This window comes from Pelodiscus sinensis, chromosome 1 (assembly GCF_052426305.1).
Source record: "Pelodiscus sinensis isolate ZL-2025 chromosome 1, ASM5242630v1, whole genome shotgun sequence".
Classification (NCBI taxonomy): Eukaryota; Metazoa; Chordata; order Testudines; family Trionychidae; genus Pelodiscus; species Pelodiscus sinensis.
In genome coordinates this window covers 202,448,857-202,468,228 of record NC_143052.1, presented here as the reverse complement: position 1 = coordinate 202,468,228, position 19,372 = coordinate 202,448,857, and the positions used below count along the sequence as shown (strand labels likewise).

At 45.4% G+C, this 19,372-nt stretch overlaps 1 protein-coding gene across 1 annotated transcript in view; it reads right to left on the bottom strand.

Annotated features, from left to right (window-relative positions):
* The window catches only part of CFAP47 (cilia and flagella associated protein 47), a 651,639-nt gene that overhangs the window by 376,794 nt on the left and 255,473 nt on the right, over positions 1-19,372 (bottom strand). Inside the window, exons 39-40 of the mRNA XM_075913261.2 lie at positions 11,472-11,560; positions 1,070-1,156 (exon numbers count right to left, since the gene is read on the bottom strand). Coding sequence (XP_075769376.2) covers positions 1,070-1,156; positions 11,472-11,560 — 176 coding nt within the window. The remainder of the gene's footprint in view (positions 1-1,069; positions 1,157-11,471; positions 11,561-19,372) is intronic.

Here is a 19,372-nt window from a genome sequence, read left to right as displayed (position 1 = left end):
TCTGCCTCTCTTTCACACATATACTACCTGTTCCATCTCTTCTGTCTTGACAAATAAAACTTGTGGATATTAGTTTCACTTCCTGTCAGCTACAGATGGTGAAGACAAAAATACTTCTTTTGGGCGAGATGAGTATCCTTAAACAGCATTTTTTTTCTTCAACATTCCTTCCCCACTGCGGGTGCAGGAGTCGGAGTAAGAAGTCCTCCAGCTTGACAATATTTTGACATTTCAAAATAACTGCCTGCTGAGTAGACGTGGACTAAGTTATTTCAAAATAACGCTAGGTATTTTGAAACAATGTTGCTGTGTAGATGTACCCTCAAATTGTAACTTGTCTCTAACATTAACTATGGGCCATATTTACCATCGTCATCTTGACCTTCAATTCTTCTCCTCCTTTCACATTTGCATAAAAAAATCTGGGTACAGTCACCTACGTAACAATGGCTATGCATATAACTGCTTCAACTTAAATCTCTGTATATAAATTCATCTCATTTCATCTTCATTTTTGCAAAGCCATAGTCTATGGCCTCCACAGCTATAAGATGTTAAACATCTTTCTTCCCACATACTAAAAAAATTTGAAGATCTCACTCCCTCCTCAAACACCTCCACCCTATTCAGTTCAGGACCCCATTCAATCCAAAAGCTCTCTTCCTGTTTTTAAGCTTCCAAATGAACTTAAAATGTCACTAAGGCAGACTTTCTCCATTCACTTAGCACCACTGTCTTCTCTGTCTTTTCACACATCATCACTATAGCTCTAATATTTACCTATTCTTTTGTTTCTTCCTACCATTGAAGTCAACCTTTTCTTTTATCTCTCATACTCAACAAATTTTCATCTTTTCAGATCTTAACTTTATATATATTCCAATGCTTATGACTATATTCTTTCATATATAAAATGTCTTTTTGTAAATGTTATGTAAATTCTACCATATGCCAAAATCACAATTTGTAATGCTTGAGTACTTAGGGATACAGATCTATTTAAGATGTTATACCAATAAAGTTGAATTACATCACAATATAAAATCCGTAACTGAGTTTTAAAACCTACCTGTGTGTTTCAGCTTGCTTTACTTGGATGGCTTGATGCAATTCTTCAGGCACTGTTAAGTAAGTGGTAGATTCCACTAAAATAACCCTGGGGGCAGGGGGGGAAGCAAACAGACAGTCTTACAATACATGGTATTTACAAAATGAAAGTTTACTACTTTATCTAAAAATCTGAAATGTACTTTGTGAAGAAAATTATTATTATCCTCATATTGGAAAACATTCATAAAATGTCAAAAAAATATATGGGACAAGAAGTTTTACTTTTCTTCTAAATTATAACTCAGGTTTAAAATTCACAAATATTCCAAAATATTTCTCAAATCTTATGTCATAATTAACTTCTATGTAATTTAATAGTAGGAAAAATTAGTTACTAGCCTTCCTATAACTACATACATACTGATGAAGTGTTTTTTACCCACAAAAGCTTATGCCCAAATAAATCTGTCAGTCTTTAAGTTGCCACAGGACTCCTCACTGTTTTTGCAGATACAGACTAACAGTACGTCTAGATTACATCCCTTTTCTTGAAAAAGGGATGTAAATTAGACACTTCAAAATTGCAAATGAAGGTGGGATTTAAATTTCCTGTGCTTCATTTGCATAATGGCGGCCATGGGTTTTTTTTAAAGGTGCTTTTCAAAAGAAAAACGGCTGTTTAGACGGGGATCATTCAAAAATAAAACCCTTTTTCGAAAGATCCTGTACTCCTCATTTTGCTTTGAGTGATTGAATATGTCCATTCCAATGTAGGTGGCTCACAAACAATTTGATCTGCAGGTGGAGTTAGAGTCTCTCTGAACAATGATTGTAGAACACTGTGCCCAAATCTCACATAATTCCCGGACATATAGCAATAGTATAATGATGGCTAATGTGTGCACTGATGACCAAGTCACCACTTTGCAAATGTCCAAAATAAGTACTTGTGTCAAGAAAGCAACTGATGTGGTGTTATCTAATCCCATAGATATAATGACAATGTGCGGTGATTGGCAAAGGACCTGTTCAACTGATCTGTCAGTGTATTCTACATCCCTGAAAGGTAAGCAACTCTGAGATGAATGGAGTTGGTGATGAAGAATTCTCCAAGGACAACCATTTCCTGTCACAATCATATAGATCAGGTTCCTCTTATGTCTGTTCAAATAAAATAAAGTTACTACGTTGTCTGTTAACACTAGCAGATTTTTTCCCTTTACATGTGGAAGGAAGATCAAATGTGCCAGATGAACAGCTCACAATTATCTGACATTTATATAGGTCTTCAAATCTTGGACAGATCAAGACTGCAGGATTCCAGTGTGGGATCCCCAATCAAGGGCCAATGGATCTCTGCCTAAAGTAAGGGCTGATTATGATAAAGGGGATCCCCATACAAAGTCTCTTAATCACCAGTCCTGAGACGACAAGATTAGCATTGGTACTCATACCACAATAGCTATATGATGATGACATAGCAGGGAATACACGGAAGATAGACATCCTTGTAGCTTTCTTAGGTGTAATCTGGTATGCTGCCATATGCATTAGGAGCCAGTGACAGCTGCATACTGTGCTTCCATAATATAATTTTAGTTTCAGAATCAAGCCCACAGTATTTCTAACTTTCATTGCGGTAAAAAAATCTCTGTCCTTCACAGAGTCCAGGACTGTTCCAATAAATTCTCTGGACTGGTTTCAGTAATATTTTGTTCACATTGACTAGGCGTCCCAGCCCAGCAAAGGTAAATTGAGTAATGTCTACACCTTTTAACAAGTCCTTGTGAACTGTATAATCATCTGGTGTGAAATAGTTATATAATGCCTCTATTGACACCTCAGGTGATGGGGAAAGAGGAAACGCAGAGATGCTGAGGCAGAATTTGATCTACTTCCTTTTTCGGAGGAATTTCCAGGAAGAGACTCTCTTGCTTGGCACCAGTACCAATGACAGAAAGACGATGTCTCCAGTGCAAGTGCTCCTGATATGGACCCAAGGAGACAGACTGAGATGGATGAGTGGATGAACTAGCAGCTATGGAGAAATCTCACAAGGACTAGAAAGGCCATTGACATCTCCCATTGCCCCTTTTCTTGTGGCCACTGCTGAGGCTGCTGTAGGAATCATGGAGCATAAGTCCCCAATAAAGGCTGTATTTCCTCTCTAGGCTGGGACACATTGGACCCAACAACTAAGGGTATGGCTACACTACAAAGTTAATTCAAACTAACAGCCGTTAGCTCGAATTAACTTTCATAGGTGCTACACTTGCAAACCACTAGTTCGAACTTAATTCGAACCAGCGGAGCGTTTAATTCGAACTAGGTAAACTTCAGTCTATGAGGACTAACGCCTAGTTCGAATTAAGTAATTCTAATTAAGAGCTGTGTAGCCACTTAATTCAAACTAGTGGGGGGCTAGCCCTTCCCAGCTTGCCCTGGTGGCCACTCTGGGCCAAACCAGGGAAAATCTTCTGCCCCCCTCCCAGCCCCGGAGCCCTTAAAGGGGCACGGTCTGGCTATGGTGCTTGTGCCAGGTGCAAGCCTGCCAGCACCTAGCCAGCAGACCCTGCACCTGGCACGGCATGAGCCAGCCACCCGCTGCCACCCAGCCCTCCGCCTCTTCCCGGTACCAGGCTGGCGGCTCCCAGGACCCTGCCCGGGGCCGCAAGAGGCGGGCGCCTGCGTGGTCCAGTGCAGAGATCGTGGACCTCATCGAGGTTTGGGGGTAGGCCTCCAACGTCCATGACCTCCGCACTAGGTACAGGAAAGTGGCCATCTAGGGCAGGATAGCTGACAGCCTGGCCACCAAAGGCTACATGCGAACCCAAGAGCAGGTTTGCATAAAAATCAAGGTGGTCCAGTGAGACCCCCGACCCTGAGCTTAGAACATAAGAACAAAAGAACGGCTGTACTGGGTCAGACCAAAGGTCCATCTAGCCCAGTAGCCTGTCTGCCAACAGCAGCCAACACCAGGTTCCCCGGAGGAGATGGACCGAAGACAATGACCAAGCCATTTGTCTTGTGCCATCCATCTCCAGCCTTCCACAAACAGAGGCCAGGGACACCTTTCCTACCCCCTGGCTAATAGCACTCCATGGACCCAACCTCCATGAATTTATCTAACTTCTCTTTAAACTCTGTTATAGTTCTAGCCTTCACAGTCTCCTGTGGCAAGGAGTTCCACAGGTTGACTATTTGCTTTGTAAAGAAGAACTTTCGCTTATTAGTTTGAAGCCTGCTACCCATTCATTTCCTTTGGTGTCCTCTAGTCCTTCTATTATGGGAACTAATGAAGAACTTTTCTTTATGAACCCTCTCCACACCACTCATGATTTTATAGACCTCTATCATATTCCCCCTCAGTCTCCTCTTTTCTAAGCTGAAAAGTCCCAGTCTTTTTAGCCTCTCTTCATATGGGACCTGTTCCAAACCCCTAATCATTTTAGTTGCTCTTTTCTGAACCCTTTCCAAGGCCAAAACATCTCTTTTGAGGTGAGGAGACCACATCTGTACACAGTACTGAAGATATGGCATACCATAGTTTTATACTTCCCCTGGCTTCCCTCTTCCAGCTCCCTCCTCCCAGGTTTCCCTCTCCCCTCTCCCACCCTCTCTCTTCCCCTCTCCCACCTCCTTTTCCCAGTCTCCCCAGAGGTTAATCCCCCCCCACCAGTTTTGTTAAATAGAGAGAGTTTCTATTTTTGAACACACGTGTCCTGTATTTTTACATCAGGAAGGGGGGCTAGGGAGGGGTAAGTGGAAGGAGGTGAGGGAGAAATGGGGTACGAGCCCCCGATGGGGAGGACTGGGGTGGCTCTGCGGGCTCCTCGGGGTGGAAGCTCTCCTGCAGGGTCTCCTGGATCCTGACAGTCCCCTGATTGACTCCCCCGGATGGCAGCCTGCAGTAAGTGCAGCCAGGCTGATGGCCGAGTGCTGTGATGTGCCGAGTGCGAGCATTGAGGGCACTCCAAGACAGGACTGCTTTGCTGTCCCTCATCGAGGTAGACAAGCAAGCGGGGAACCCTGAGAACTGTCTGTCCAGGGTAGGGGTGGGTCCCTTTAAGCACAGCCCTTGGCTAGCCTGAGGCAGCAGCTCCACGCTCTAAGTCCTAACCTGATGCCCTGCCGGCACCTGTTCTGGCCAGCCTTAACTTTGGTTCAGGGTCCACTCAATGTGGACATGCTAGTTCGAATTAGGAAAACGCTAATTCAAATTAGTTTTTAGGTCTAGATGCACTAGTTCGAATTAGCTTAGTTTGAATTAACTAATTCAAATTAAGTTAGTTCGAATTACTGCTGGAGTGTAGCCATAGCCTAAGGGTCTTCCAATAACAGGAGAACCCATCAGTACAGAAGACAGATAGCCAAAACTCAGAGATGGAGATAGCGGAGAAGTTATAGTTGCCTTGCCTCTCAACTGTACGGTCTTCCAAGATAAGAAAGTATAGGTGGTATCACTACCACATGCTTCAGAGGAGCCAAAGTAGGGTTCCTAGGCACCTCTACCAGCTGATATTATTCCTGCACTGCAGGAAAAACAAGCACTAAAAAGGTAAGTAGCTCTCTGGGTATGCCTCTGATGTTGACAATGCCAGCAATGGCTTTTATTCTTGAGGTCCCAGAAGATAGCTTGATGATGCTACAGTAGACACTTCAGAGGTTGCTCTTGATGGATCAGACACAGCTTCTGGAGTCAACAGTCAATTTCAGCTGAAGTATGTTACAGGGAATATCTTCTTTCAAAATGACCCTCCTAGTCCTTTGCCTTCAGAAGGCCTCAGTACTGGGGATCTTGTCAAGTGAGATACCAAGTTCTTGGATGTCTTGTGCTTCTTCCTCAGCATCAGCAATAGAGATTAAGCTCTCAATTCAGATAACTTTGGTGGAGAATGCCATACCAATGCTGACATACTTATAGCCCATTACAAACTGAACAGCTCCCAGGCAAGATAAAGAACCACCTCCATAAGAATACGCTTAAGCCCAGCTGCTTTTTCTTTTTTGAGCACAATTTAAATCCTTTAAACATTTGACATTTGTCACACACACTGCTCTTCCAATATAAACCTATAATTAATTACTACCTAAAACTCTAATTATGAGACTATTCTAAGTAAACATGAGTATATTTAACAAGAAAATAGAGATAAACTTGCAGTAACAAGTCTACAATCACTCTAAAATGCACCATGGGTAGTAAGGAGGAACTGAGGTAAGAGATGATCCATCCTTTACACTTGCATGCAATGGTGTGTAGCAGAAGAAAGCACTCAAGTTGCCCTAATGGGTACTGCTGAAGAAATAAACGACCATGAACTGGAAAGACACTCTAATTTAGAGTGGAATGAATATGTACAATCACTCAAGGAAGCTATTTGGAGCTACCAATTCAAGGAGCATCTTATAAATAATTGTCTATTATCTACATCACAGGCCAATTTGGAGTCCCTACTGAAAATCAGTGAAGAAATACTTCTCTAATTTCATAGGGCATAACTTTCTACCCATCCTTAGCCATAATAAAGAAAATAAAAATCTGAAGATTCAGCAACATCCCAAAGCTTAACAGAACAGAGGTATTAATATTAAAATAGAACCATTTTTCCCAAAATTTTACATATCCTGATACTTATTCTATACTAAATGAAATGAAACAGCCAACTGTCTTTTCTCATAAAGGTAACATTCAAGTAACCATGAGCTATGCAAAAGCAAAATGAAAATTAGACAAGGCTATTTCTTGATGTTTCATTGCCAAAAAAGATAGCGAGCATTATTGCATTTTACTCATGTATTAGTGTGCCAATGAAATATGTAGACAGCTGAAGAGTATGAAAAACAATTTTAAGACTCATTCATCAGGAAAAGTAAACTGTGTGCTATATGAAGGGGCCAGCATGCTTCCTAATGGCCAAATTTCTGCCATTTTTGTTTGGCTGAGGAGCACCTGTTCTATAGGCCTGGTAAAGCTCCGTCTTTTAGATATTCACCAGCTGCTGAGTTTTTGTCCTACCACAAAGTATCTTTGTGCTCTTAAGCTTCTCTTTACGTGACTAGACTCTGTTAAAGTCTGTTTTTGAAGGCTTTTTTGTTGCAGGATGGCTACCCAGAAGCCTCCAACAGAGAAAATAACAGAACACAATTGGCCATCACCTACATTCCCCAGCTTAAACCTCTCCGATGCATCATCAGTGATCTACAACCCATCCTGGACAATGATCCCTCACTCTCACAGACCTTGAGAGACAGGCCAGTCCTTACACACAGACAGTCTCCCAACCTGAAGCAAATTTTCACCAGCAACTATACACCACACCACAATAACTCTAACTCAGGAACCAATCAATGCAACAAACCTCGGTGCCAACTCTGCCCACATATCTACACCAGCTGCACCATCACAGGACCCAACCAGATCAGCCACACCATCACAGGCTCATTCACCTGCTCATCGACCAATGTAATATATGCCATCATATGCCAACAATACCCCTCTGCCACGTACATCGGCCAAACTGGACAGTCCCTACGTAAAAGAATAAACGGACACAAATCAGATATCAGGAATGGTAACATATAAAAAACATGCAGAACACTTCAATCTTCCTGGGCACACAGTAGCAGATTTAAAATCAGCCATCCTGCAACAAAAAAACTTCAAAAACAGACTTCAAAGAGAAAATAAAGTGCTACAATTCATTTGCAAATTTGACAAATTAGGATTAAACAAAGACTATGAATGGCTAGCCAACTACAAAAGCAGTTTCTCCTCTCTTGGGGTATGTCTACACTACAGCGCTAATTCGAACTAACTTAGTTTGAATTAGTTAATTCGAACTAAGCTAATTCGAACTAAGCTAATTCGAACTAACGGATCCAGACTAAAAAACTAGTTCGAATTAGCATTTTGCTAATTTGAACTAGCATGTCCACATTAAGTGGACCCTGAACAGGGCTTAAGGATGGTCAGAAGCAGTGCCGGCAGCATCAGATGAGGACGTAGAGCGTGGAGCTGCTGCCTCAGGCTAGCCGAGGGCTGTGCTTAAAGGGACCCGACCCCCACCCCGGACAGACAGTTCTCAGGGGTGCCCCGCTTGCAAAGCAGTCCTGGCTTGGAGTGCCCTGAGTGCCCACACTGGGCACATCACACCACTCGGCCATCAGACCGGCTGCACTTGCCGCAGGCTGCCATCTGAGGAGAGGGGGTAATTGGGGGGCTGCAGGAGAGCTTCCACTCCCAGAAACCCGCAGAGCCAGCCCAGTCGTCCCCATCGGGGGCTCGTACCCCATTCCTCCCTCACCTCCTTCCACTTACCCTTCCCTAGCCCCCCTTCCTGATGTACAAAATAAAGAAAACGTATGGTCAAAAATAGAATCTCTCTTTATTGAACAAAACTCGGGGAGACTGGGAAAAGGAGGTGGGAGAGGGGAAGAGAGAGGGTGGGAGAGGGGAGGGCAATTAAAATGATCAGAGGTTAGGAACAGGTCCCATATGAAGAGAGGCTAAAGAGACTGGGACTTTTCAGCTGAGAAAAGAGGAGACTGAGGGGGGATAGGATAGAGGTCTATAAAAGCATGAGTGGGATGGAGAGGGTGCATCAAGAAAAGTTCTTCATTTGTTCCCATAATAGAAGGACTAGAGGACACCAAAGGAAAGGAATGGGTAGCAGGCTTCAAACTAGTAACAGAAAGTTGTTCTTCACAAAGCAAAGAGTCAGCCTGTGGAACTCCTTGCTGCAGGAGGTTGTGAAGGCTAGAACTAGAACAGAGTTTAAAGAGAAGTGAGATAAAGTGATGGAGGTTGGGTCCATGGAGTGGTATTAGCCAGGGGGTAGGAGTGGTATGCCTGCCCAAAGTTTCTGGAAGGCTGGAGAGGGATGGCACGAGACAAATGGCTTGGTCACTGTTTTCGGTCCATCCCCTCCAGGGTCCCTAGGGTTGGCCGCTGTCGGCAGACAGGCTACTGGGCTAGATGGACCTTTGGTCTGACCCAATACGGCCATTGTAAGCTCAGGGCTCAGGGTCGGGGGTCTCAGTGGACCACCTTGATTTTCATGCAAACCTGCTCCTGGGTGGCCAGGCTGGCAGCTCTCCTGCCCTAGATGGCCGCTTTCCTGTGCCTAGTGCGGAGGTCGTGGACGAGGTCCACGATGTCCGCACTAGACCAGGCAGATGCCCGCCTCTTGCGGTCCCAGGCAAGTTCCGGGAGCCGCCAGCCTGGTCCCGGGAAGAGGGGGAGGGCTGGGGGGCATCGGGTGGCTGGCTCAAGCCATGCCAGGTGCAGGGTCTGCTAGCTGGGTGCTGGCAGGCTTGCACCTGGCACTGGCATCGTAGCCAGTCCGTGCCCCTTTAAGGGGTCCTGGGCCGGGAGGGGGGCATACGAGTTTCCCTGGTGTCGGCCAGAGTGGCCACCAGGGAAAGCTGGGGAGGGCTAGCCTCCCATTAGTTCGAATTAAGGGGCTACACACCCCTTAATTCGAACTAGGAAGTTCGAACTAGGCTTAGTCCTCGTAAAATGAGGTTTACCTAGTTCGAACTAAGCGCTCCGCTAGTTCGAATTAAGTTTGAACTAGCGGAGCGCTAGTGTAGCGCCTATGAAAGTTAATTTGAACTAACGTCCATTAGTTCGAATTAACTTTGTAGTGTAGACATACCCTTGCTGTTTACACCTCCACATCAGCTGCTAGAAGTGGGCCTCTTCTTCCCTGACTGAATTGACCTCATTATCTCTAGCCTTACTCTTGATTGCTACTCTTTTCATATACCTGTATATTTATACCTGCCTCTGGAATTTCCACTACATGCATCTGACAAAGTGGGTCACGAAAGCTTATGCTCCAATAAATCCATTAGTCTTTAAGGTGCAATAGGTCTTCTCATTGTTTATGCAGATTCAGACTAACACAACTACCCCTCTGTTATTTATTTCACAGTCCATGATACATTTTTCATTGCCATGAAATTTGCTGGGCCATATACTTAGTTAAGGAAATGAATTCCCAGGAAAGGTCTGTATGATTCAGAATACTCATAATGTGATATGGAACCTTTCCCCTGTAGCTTGCAGTTATTTAAAATAGTTGTGATCCAATATCCACAGAATGATCCAGGTGAAATGAGTTTATTTGGTAGCCTTAATCTACTTTCTGGTAGACAGATTTCCATACCCTAAAAGCCACAGCAGGTACTCATGCTGATTGCTTAAGGACTGAACAAACATGGAAACTGAACTGATTCATCTGATTGCTTAGGTGATTCAGATCAGGCCACAATGGTGGGGCAGTGAAAGCAACTTCTTTAGCTACTGCAACACCATCACAGGACCTAACCAGATCAGCCATTCTGTCACTGGTACATTCTCCTGCACATCTACTAATGTAATATATGCCATCATGTGCCAACAATGCCCCACTGCTATATACATCGGCCAAACTGGACAGTCCCTACCTAAAAGAATCAATGGACACAAATCTGATATTAGGAATGGCAACATACAAAAACCTGTAGGGGAACACTTCCATCTTCCTGGACACACAATTGCAGATCTCAAGGTAGCCATCCTGCAGAAAAAAAAACTTCAGGACCAGACTTCAAAGAGAAACTGCTGAGCTACAGTTCATCTTCAAGTTTGACACAATCAACTCTGGATTAAACAAAGACTGTGAATGGCTTGCTAACTACAAAAGCAGCTTCTGCTCTCTTGGAATTCACACCTCCACATCAACTACTAGAAGTGGGCCTCATCCTCCCTGATTGGATCCATCTTGTAATCTCCTGCCTGATTCTGGCCTGCATATTTATACCTGCCTCTGGAAATTTCCACTACATGCCTCTGACGAAGTGGGTCTTTGCCCACGAAAGCTTATGCTCCTATACTTCAGCTAGTCTATAATGTGCCACAGGACTCCTCGCCGCTTTTGCAGATTCAGACTAACACGGCTACCCCTCTGATACTATTTCCTACATATTAGCAAACCATTTACAGCTCTGGAGATGTTTCATATATTGTGAATACAAAAAGAGAAAATTAGATTAATTGATGGTGATGTGAGCCCCTGAGCAAAAGCATATTTTCTCTTCTGTATGAATATTTCAGTTTAGCCATTTAGCCAGCAGAATAAAGCAGATTGGGGGGGAAAAAAACCTATTCACATAGTTTGTTTCTCTTTGGAATTCTGCCGAACCTCAGCCAAACACAGAAATATAAGCAGGGTTCTTGAACTCCATTAGATGAAAGCTTACAATGGATTTCAATTAAGGTTTATTTATCTTCTTTATTATCATAGTATTTTGGCAATGCAAATGACTATAATTTAACTTCAATTTTACTACATTTTTAAACAAGAGAAAATTATGGAAAAGGATAAATATAAATAATATTATAGCTATGAGCTTGCCTTTACAATATTGTCTACCTGAATATTCCATCAGTTTCAAAGGGGCTAGTAACATTCAGACTAACTTTCTTCAGTTCATAACATGGGGATTTGCATTTTAATATACCCTAAAAGAGAAAAAAAAGTTATTTTAGTGTAAGAAAATTAAAAAACAGTCCATATTTGACAAAAAAATAAACTAGTAATTAGGCAACAAAATATTCCATATACATGATGCAGTTCATTCCCTGTGAATATCACTAGTATAATCAACATATAAAAGTTTTTTTGCCAATATATGAAAGAAGATTAAAGGCCCAATTCCTTTTAAATATATATGCTTCACCTCAGGCCTCTCCAGTCACACTTTTCATAATTTTTATACAGTAGGACTAAGGGTTATGGGGAGGAAAAGCTATTTTCCATCTTTTTTCATATCACATCTGTCCTCACCATACCCCAGCCCTCCCCTCTCCAAAATCTTCTTACCCACTAGTTCTTATACATGAAATGCCCTCCCCAAACCCTTCCACAATACTTCTCCTCAAGGCTTACTGCTTCCCTGATGCCTACAAAAAAGCCAACCACTTCATGAAGGTGAGTTTCAGGAATACCTGGAGATGATATATGTCTATTTTTGTTGAAAATGTGGATACATGTTCATAAAAATAAGTTTTTGCCTTTATCACTTTTTTGATCCCTTGTTCAGTGCTTGGTTTTGGTCCCAATCCTCCAGAGACTTATGAATACATTAGTCTTATGCATTCTGAGTAGTCCCACCAAAGTTACAGCACATAAAATTAAGTACATTTCATAGTCTTTGCATGACTGAGACAAGCACAGGTAACAATGACCCATAAGAGAGTCTTGCTACCTCCCTCTAGGTCAGTGGTTCTCAAACTTTTTGGCCTGTGGTCCACTCCACTGTATGCAAACCTTTCCATGGAACCACTAGTTAATAATGGAAAGTTGCCGTTATTTAAATAATTACACTCGAGCCATTTTGTTAGTGCTGCAGCTAGCGAGAATAGTTTAATTTACCCAGTAGGACAGGAAATACTAATTTAAATTATTAAACAGATTAAGCACTTAGACTTTCTAATGTTAGTTTATCAAACTTCATTTTAAATAAAGTAAAATATTAATTTATGTCCAACGGTATCACTATTTATCTATGGTAGGGGTGGGGAAACTTTTTTGGGTTGGGGGCCACTGACCTACAGAAAAATCAGTTGGAGACCACACAAGTGAAGAGCAAAAAACCCTCCAAAAATCCCCAACCCTCACTGATGTGCCCCCTTCCCAGCTGAGACACCTCGCTTTCCTGGCTCTCTAGCCCTACAGGCGGTTGGGCGAGGGGGGAAGAGAGACAGGGAGGATTGAGATTCAGCTTCCCATAGGCCAGATTTCCTCTTCTGGGGTTCCAGGGTTAGTGGATATTGTGGACACCCCTATGCACTGGGGTGAGGTAAAAAACGAAGGGCCCAGTGTGTGAGACAGGGCTGCCAGCAAGTGGGATAGGGATGGCAGTGCAGGATCTGGACAGGATGTGGGGTGCAGGAAGGGGCAAGGGTGCAAGGTATGGGTGGGAGGTAGGGTGCAGGAGCAAGCTGGGAGTAGAATGTCTGGACAGAGGGGAGGAGGCAAGTGCAAAGGAAGGTGCACTCTATGGGCAGGAGGGAGAGTGCAGGAATAGGCTGGGGGTATGGGGTCTCAGCAGGGGGCAGTGCAGAAGTAGGGTGGGAGCTTGGGGTTTGGGAATGAGGGGAAGGGGGCCCTTACTTGCCTTCGTGTCCCATGCTGCTCCCAGGCACCATGTCCTAGGCATGGCCTCCCACTGCTCCCATTGGCCAGATTGCAGCTAATGGGAGCAGCAGGGAAAACCTCCAGGAAGTGCATCCATGCATTGCCATTCCCCGAGTTGGAGGAAGGAGTGGGGGAGTGGCAGCATCCAGAGCCGTTTCTGGCCCCATTTCTTCCCTGGAAGTCAAATGCACAGCAAGGCTCATGCTTTCTTCCTTCCCTCAGTCACCCACGGGAAGCCGGCACTAGTGCTTCAACCTCGCAGGAAGGAGGAAAGGGGTAGGAGTTGAGCTCCAACCACAGACCACCTGGAAGGTGGCTGTGGATCACTAGTGGTCCGCAGACCGTGGTTTGAGAACCACATCTTTAGGCAAAGAAGTCCAGCTGGGCTCTAGAAACAGAAAAGAGACCTGGTGAGTGAGTCTTAGATCGTAGACTGAGTCAGCCAAGAAAAGGGCAGGTGAAAACCAGAGAGCCAAAACCAAAGCAGTGGAGGGACTTGTCTGCTGGTCCTAAGGAGGAGAGAGTTGAACTCGGAGGAACTATTCACTGAGGGCATGTCTAGACTATATCCATCTTTTGAAAGAGGGATGTAAATTATACAGATCAAAATTGCAAATGAAGCCAGGATTTGAATTTCCTGTGCTTCGTTTGCATAATGTTGGCCATGCATTCTTTCGAAAAAGGGCTTTTCGAAAATGAAACTGCCGTCTAGACGCAGTTCTTTAAAAAAACCCACCCTTTTTCAAAAGATGAAAGAGTTACTCACCTTGTCCAGTAATGGTGGTTCTTCGAGATCTGTGTCTCCGTGGGTGCTCCACTCTGGGTGCTGGTGCGTCCTCGCATCGGCGACCAGAGACTTTTACAGCAGTTTCCACCACGCCGTGCACGTGCCATAGCACCCCCTTATGCCGTTGGAATCTGTTAGGCGTGCACATGGTGCGGCTCCTCCGTTCCTTCTTTCCCCGTTAGAGCATAGAGCTCCAAATCAGGGGAAGGAGGGAGGGTAGTGGAGCACCAAGGGGACACACATCTCAAAGAACCACAGTTACTGCACAAGGTGAGTAACTCTTTCTTCTCCTTCGAGTGGTGTCCCCATAGGTGCTCCACTCTGGGTGACTACACAGCAGTTGTCAGCCCGCGGAGGTGGGTTTGGAGCCATGTGGTAGTCACTGTGGATAGTACTGCCTGCCCCACCGCCATAGAAGATGAAACGGAAGAGGAGAGAGCGTAATGTTGTGCGAATGTGTGGTCAGATGACCAGGTGGCGGCATTACAGATGTCTTGAAGAGGGACATTGATGAGTAAGGCAGTTGTGGAAGACATCGCCCTGATGGAATGTGCTGTGATGGTTTCAGGTAAGTCTTTGTCATATAATATAAAGCATGTTCAAATACAGGAGGAGATCCATTACAAGATCCTCTGATCATTCTGCATAGGACAAAAACAGCCTAGGAGAGGCTTGCCAGGCTCAAGTACAGTCCACATAAAACGCAAGTGCTCTGCAGACGTCAAGAGTGTGCCATGGGGCCTGCACTGGATTGGCATGCGGCTTAGGAAAAAAGGCAGGTAAGCGTATGGGTTCGTTGATGTGGAAGAGAGAAGGAACTTTGGGGAGGAACTTCGGGTGAGGTCGGAGTATCACTCTGTCCTTGGCGAACACCGTGTACGGGGGTTCAGCCATCAACATGGCAAGTTCACTCACTCTCCAACTGGAAGTTATCGCAACAAGGAAGGACACTTTCACTGAAAGATGTGATCAAGAGCAGGTGGTTAGTGGTTCAAAGGGTGGCTTTGTCAAGCTTTTGAGAATGTGTTTCAGATCCCAGACGGGATCTGGAGGGCAGACATGTGGGAAAGTGTTCTGAAGGCCCTTAAGGAACCTTTTGTTTATCAGGTTTGCGAGGAAGGAAACCCTTTGATCGTCGTAATGAAATGCTGCTATAGCAGCAACATGAATTTTAATGGTGCTAGGAGTGAGGCCTGACAGTTTCAGGGATAATAGGTAGTTCAACAGGATGGGGAGAGGAGTGGATTCTGGACTTGTCGTATGTGAGCATTTAAACCAGTGAGAAAATCTGTTCCATTTATAGAGGTATGTTCTTCTGGTGGATTGTCTTCTACTATTGATCAGTATCTATTTCACTGGCTCTAAACAGGTATTTTCGGCATCCTGAAGCCATGAAGGAGCCAGGCGTGAAGATGAAGTTTGTAGAGTTCTGGATGGAGATTTCTCCCATAATTCTGTAATAGGAGGTCGTGATGGGGTGGAAAGGCATATGGGTCTACCATCTTCATCTTGTGAAGGTAAGGATACCATGTCTGTCTGGGTCACGCTGGACCCGAGCTTGGTCTGTCCTGATCTTGTTAAGGACCTTGCATAGGAGGGAAAAGGGAGGGAAGGAGTAGAGGAGAGGAGCAGCCTACCTGATAGAAAATGCGTTACTGAGGGAGTACTTCCCTAAGGCTGCTCTGGAGCAATAGAGGTGACACTTCCTGTTGCTTTTTGTGGCAAAGAGGTCTATGTCTGGTTGGCCCCACTGGTGAAATAGTGGAGCGAGTGCATGTCGGTCTATCTCCCATTCATGTTGATTGTGGAATGTGCAGCTTAGGGCATCCGCTGTGTCATTGAGTACTCCTGGAAGGTAGGAAGCTATCGGGGTGACCTGATGTGCCAGGCACCAGTTCCATAACTTGATGGCCTCCCTGAAAAGGGATGGCAATCGTGCATATCCCTGCCAGTTGATGTACTATACAGGTGGTGTTGTCCATCATTATAGTAATAGACTTGTGAGCTATGTACGGTTGGAAGTGTTGGCATGCATATCTGACTGCTCGTAATTTGAGGAGGTTGATATGAAAAGTTTGTTCTGTGAAGGACCATTTGCCTTGGGCTGTGATGATCCCTATGTGGGCTCCCTAACCCATGAGTGATGTATTGGTCATAAGTGTGAGTATGGAGGAAGGACGCTAGAATGGTACGCCGTCTAGCATGTTTCAAGTATTTGTCCACCATTGAAGGAAATTAAGAATATGTGGTGAGATAGTCACTATTTTGGACAGTTGGTCCCTGGAGGGCTTGTACGTTGTGGACAACCATGACTGCAGGCCCCTCATGTGGAGTCTGGCCAACTTGATGCTATATGTTGTAGAAGCCATATATACAAGGATTTTAAGTCATTCGCGTACCATCATGGTCAGAGCTGATTGTGCACTTGTGATAAGGTCGTGAATGATGTTGAATCTGTGTTCGGGCAGAGTTGCCTTTGCTGCCACCGTGTCGATGAAGGCCCCTATAAACTCTAATTTCTGGGTTGGATCTAGCGTGGATTTTGAATGGTTTATATGGAAGCCGGGGTTGACCAGAGAGTCCGTGGTCATGTCGGTCATGGCCTTGGTTTCTTTAAGGGACGACCCTTTTATGAAGCAGTCATCCAGCTATGGAAATATCATGACATCTTGACGCCGAAGTGAGGCCATTACAACCACCAGAGTTTTGGAAAATACCTTGGGGGCAGTTGAGAGGCCAGAGGGGAACACTCGGTACTGGTAGTGTTGGGTGCCCACCATGAAATCGTAAGAAGCGTGTGTGTGCGGGATGGACTGTGATGTGGAAGTAGGCATCCTGGAGGTCGAGAGCCAAAAGCCAGTCCCCTTGATCCAATGTGGGGATAATTGTTGCTAAGGTTACCATCTTGAAGCGGTGGTAGGCAATGTATTTGTTGAGTCTCCTCCAATTCAATATAGGTGCCCAATCTCCACTTTTTTTCTGGGTTAGGAAGTAGGTTGAATAGAAGCCCCGACCCCTGGAATTCTGGTGGTACTTGTTCTATGGCACCAACTGTAGAAGGTGCGAGACTTCTTGGTGGAGAAGGGTTTAGTGATATAGGTCCCTGAAGAGGGATGGAGTGGGAGGGTAGGTAGGAGGCAAGGAAGTGAAGGGGATGGCATAACCATGTTGGATCAGTTCTAGGACGCATTTGTCTGATGTGATTTTGGTCCATCAATGGGAAAAATCTCGGAGAGAATGGTTCAATTGAGAAAGACTAGGGCCCAAGTGGTATTGGGGTGGTTTTCTGGCTGTCGACATATTTTTCAAATTTGTTGTTTCGCCATGGGTGGGTGGGTCGCAGAGGAGTGTTGTTGCTGTTGGTGCTGCAACATTGTGGCTTTTCTTTTTGATAGAAATCATATCTGGGTTGTTGTCTGAAAGGGTCCCTAGGCCTCTGGTAGGTTGAGTACCTTGTTCTTTTAAAGGGGGGAATGTACATTCCCAGGGTCTGAGGGTGGTACGGGAGTCCCTCATGGAATGTAACACTTCGTCTGTCTTAGCAGTGAAGGGGTTGGTCTTTTCAATGGGTAGATATTCGACTTTCTGTTGTAAATCTCTCAGGACTTCTGATGCCTGCAGCCACAAGATCCTGTGCAGTATGATGGCAGATGCTGTAATACGGGCCACAGTGTCTGCTACATCCATTGCAGACTGTAGGGCAGTACAGGAAATGGTGTGGCCCTCCTTCATGATTTTAAGTAGAGTTTGTCTCTTATGTTCTGGTAAGTGCTGAACCAAGTCCTGCAGTTTCAAATAACTGGCATGGTCATAATCTGTGAGCATCGCCATGTAGTTTGCCACTCTAAGGAGCAAGGTGGCCAAGGAATAGACATTGCGGCCCATGATGTCGACTTTTTTGTGGTCTCTGTCTTGTGGAGTGGTCTTGAGGTTAGGCTGTCTTCCCTTATGCCGAACAGAGTCTACGACTAAGGGGTTTGGTGGGGGAGGAGTAAAGAGAAAATCCTTGTCTTTAAGAGCAATTAAGTACTTGCGGTCTGCCCTTTTGTTAGTCAGGGTAATGGATGCAGGGGTCTGCCAGATGTTATCTGCAGGGTCCATAACAGTCTCGTCCATGGGGAGTGCAATTCAGGAAGTAGTGGGAGGTTGCAGTGTGAGTAAGAGCTGGTGTTGCTTCACTTGTACCTCCTAAAGATCTTGCTCTTGCGCTAAGGCCACCCTTTTGAAAACATCCTGAAATTTTCTTGAGTCATCACTGGATGGTTGGGTTTCGGCTATGACTGCCTCATCGGGTGAAGATAAGGAATTGTGCAAAGGGGAATCTGTCTTCCCCTTCTGACAGGGAGTCTTGTATTTCGGAGTGAGCTGGAGAATTCGGCTCAGTTACCGAAGCAGTAATTGGAGGTGAAGCTGGTGGTGGTCTGGAGATAGTAGAAGGGCCACAGTGGTGGCTCTTCTTGGAGTGTTGTTCCCACGGCTGCCATTGAGTGGCGTATGGTGGTGATGGGTAGCCATACTGTTGTGCATGCCATGATGGTGGTGAAGGAGGGTATGCGTATTGCACTGAGCTGGGTTGCCAAGAGGGAGGTCTGTGAGCTGGACTGAAGTGTTAGGAGGAAAATCTACTCCTTGATTCCATGCCCATCTCACTCGGAGATCGTGAGACATTCGATGATCTGCGGGACCGCACAGAGTGAATGGAGGAGCCCAGCGAAATCGGTGCCGTTGGCGTGTGGCTTCATACTGGGGATCGGTAATGCGCTCTTCTTGAGTTGGTGCCAAGGCGTGTGGTTTACTCGGTGTCGATGGCAGCACCAGTGCCGAATGATCCGGTGGAGGCATGTCGGTGTGGGGCTTCTTCGGCATGGACATCGGTGCTATTTGTGCATGCTGTTCCAGTGCCGAGCGATCCTTATGTTGGCTGGCCGGTGTGGCCGATGCCGTAGGTGTATCCGGTGCTGCTGGTGCGGGCAGTACTGATGGTCTCTGTTTCGGCTCCGAATAGGCTCTCATGTGCGGTACCGGTGTCTTGGACGGTGCCGTACCAGACATGCTGGGCCTATCCATAGTGCTTTTTTCCAAGATGTAAAATAGGGGGCTACGCCCCCTGCTTGCTACAGTCACCAACCATCCTCTCTTTGGGGTTAGGCAGCCCCAGATTTCCCCCTCCCCCCCCAGCTGCTGGGGAGGGCCAGGCTGAGGTGTTGCAGACCTTACCTGCCCCCTGAATTGCCCCAGCTGATCATCTGGCCCCACGCTCTCCCTCCCGCCAGTGACCTGGGGGGTGAGGGGCTGAGCCAAGGCCTTGCTAGCCCTGGCTCTCTCCCTCCACTGGCTGGCGGGAGAG